Genomic DNA, 2,500 nt, shown 5'->3' on the forward strand with positions numbered 1-2,500 from the left:
GTACCATGATCTGGGCGATCTCCTCTGGGTTATCTCCGTCAAGGTCAAACTTGAAGGTCACCATCTTTCTGTTGTGAGTCTCCAGCTGGCACTCAGCTACACGGTCGCCCATGTTGGAGATCTACACACACACACACACACACACACACACACACACACAACCACACACACACACACACACACACACACACACACACACACACACGACAACCAGTAAACAATTAGGTTCAGTCCACCCCATGACATTCATAATTTCATCAAAATATCCCCTGAACATTATTCATGAATTTACCCCCCCCGCCCCTCTGGTACCAATAACCTTATGGTCCTAGAGAGTGTGTGTGTGTGTGTGTGTGTGTGTGTGTGTGTGTGTGTGTGTGTGTGTGTGTGTGTGTGTGTGTGTGTGTACATTTGGGTTTTTTCCGATACCGGTGCTAAACCGATACTTTTAAAACGATACCGGTGCCTAAACGGTGCCTGAACCGATACTTTAAAAAGGAAAATAGCACAAAACTACAATTGACGACATTAAAGAAAGGCTTTTTATTGCCAAGGCAAATCAAATTGAACAATATATTAACTGTTTAAGGTATACTATAAATATTAATAAATACAAAACACTTGGCTTACAGCTTCAAATCTTTTAACTTCAAACTATGAACAATATATTAACTGTTAACAACAGTTTACAGTATACTTAAATAAATGTAAATAAATACAAAACACACACACACACTCTGTACACACACTACAGCTTCAAACTTCAGTCATTCTTTTGCAGAAATATGAGCATATTTGCCTTCGGAGTCAAAAATGTATTATTTTGTTTGCATTTATTTCATGAAATTTCACCATTTTCTGATTTGTTTATACCTATCTTTTCTATCTTGTTTATACTTAATCTTAACCCACTGGGTACGTGAATTTGTACTTCCCCTTTAAGAGACTAGGTGTAGTTTTGCTGGCATCTCCGTTTAGTCTTCAGTCTAAAGTCTCAGTGTGTGTGTGTGTGTGTCTGTGTGTGTGAGTGTGTGTGTGTGTGTGTGTGTGTGTGTGTGTGTGTGTGTGTGTGTGTGTGTGTGTGTGTGTGTGTCTCTCACGTTGAGGACGTTGAGCTTGGCCTTGCCCAGCTTGTCGTGTCGAGAGTGACTCTTGACGAGTGAGTGTGTGTGTGTGTGTGTGTGTGTGTGTGTGAGCGTGTGTGTGTGTGTGTGTGTCTCACGTTGAGGACGTTGAGCTTGGCCTTGCCCAGCTTGTCGTGTCGAGAGTGACTCCTGACGAGTGAGAGTGTGTGTGTGTGTGTGTGTGTGTGTGTGTGTGTGTGTGTGTGAGAGTGTGTGTGTGTGTGCATGTCTGTGTGTGTGTGCGTGTGTGTGTGTGTGTGTGTCTCTCACGTTGAGGACGTTGAGCTTGGCCTTGCCCAGCTTGTCGTGTCGAGAGTGACTCCTGACGGACCTCCTCTTGTCCCGCTTCACAGAGCGGCCTTCGTGACGACCGCCCGTTGCCATGGCACCCTCGTTACCATCACTGAAGCCTGACGCCACGTCAGAATGACCACTGAGGAAGGCAGAGTGGACACACACACACATCAGACACACACACACACATCACACACAGACACACACATGTGTAAATACACAGACACATCACACACACACACGTGTAAATAGACAGACACACACACATGTGTAAATACACAGACACACACACATCACACACAGACACACACACACTTGTGTAAACACACAAGACAGTCTTACCTCTCTATAGAGGAGTGTGTGTGTGTGTGTGTCTTACCTCTTTATAGTGTGTGTGTGTGTGTGTGTATGTGAGTGTGTGTGTCTTACCTCTCTATAGAGGTGTGTGTGTGTGTGTGTGTGTGTCTTACCTCTCTATAGAGGAGTGTGTGTGTGTGTGAGTGTGTGTGTGTGTGTGTGTGTGTGTCTTACCTCTCTATAGAGGAGTGTGTGTGTGTGTGTGTGTGTGTGTGTGTGTCTTACCTCTCTATAGAGGAGTGTGTGTGTGTGTGTGTGTGTGTGTGTGTGTGTGTGTGTGTGTGTGTCTTACCTCTCTATAGAGGAGCCCACTAGAGGTGGCTGGAGTTGCGCCCGCTCTGCTGATGTTGGCTGACGTGCATTCTGGGTAGTCTGGGAGGTCACATGAAAGGATGTGATTAGAAGTTAGGAGTGTGTGAGTGTGTGTGTGTGTGTGTGTGTGTGTGTGTGTGTGTGTGTGTGTGTGTGTGTGTGTGTGTGTGTGTGTACAGTGAAACTACTGGAGCAACAGGACTGAGTCAGATAGAAGTCTATAGGGCAGATTGAGTTTATAATAGACATATAGACAGATGAGAAGATTTTATAATATATATATATCAGATGAGAAGCTGTTTATAATATATATATATCAGATTAGAAGATGAGTTTATAATATATATATATAAAATGAGAAGCTGAATTTGTAATATATATATATCAGATGAGAAGATGAGTTTATAATATAT

The 2,500-nt window shown here is 43.4% G+C and overlaps 1 protein-coding gene across 1 annotated transcript in view; it reads right to left on the bottom strand.

Moving 5' to 3' along the window:
• LOC105910466 (serine/threonine-protein kinase WNK1-like) overlaps positions 1–2,500 on the bottom strand; it is a 104,180-nt gene that overhangs the window by 20,776 nt on the left and 80,904 nt on the right. Inside the window, 3 exon segments of the mRNA XM_042710036.1 lie at positions 5–121; positions 1,395–1,557; positions 2,068–2,147. Coding sequence (XP_042565970.1) covers positions 5–121; positions 1,395–1,557; positions 2,068–2,147 — 360 coding nt within the window.

The sequence above is a fragment of the Clupea harengus genome, chromosome 16 (genome assembly GCF_900700415.2).
Source record: "Clupea harengus chromosome 16, Ch_v2.0.2, whole genome shotgun sequence".
NCBI lineage: Eukaryota > Metazoa > Chordata > Actinopteri > Clupeiformes > Clupeidae > Clupea > Clupea harengus.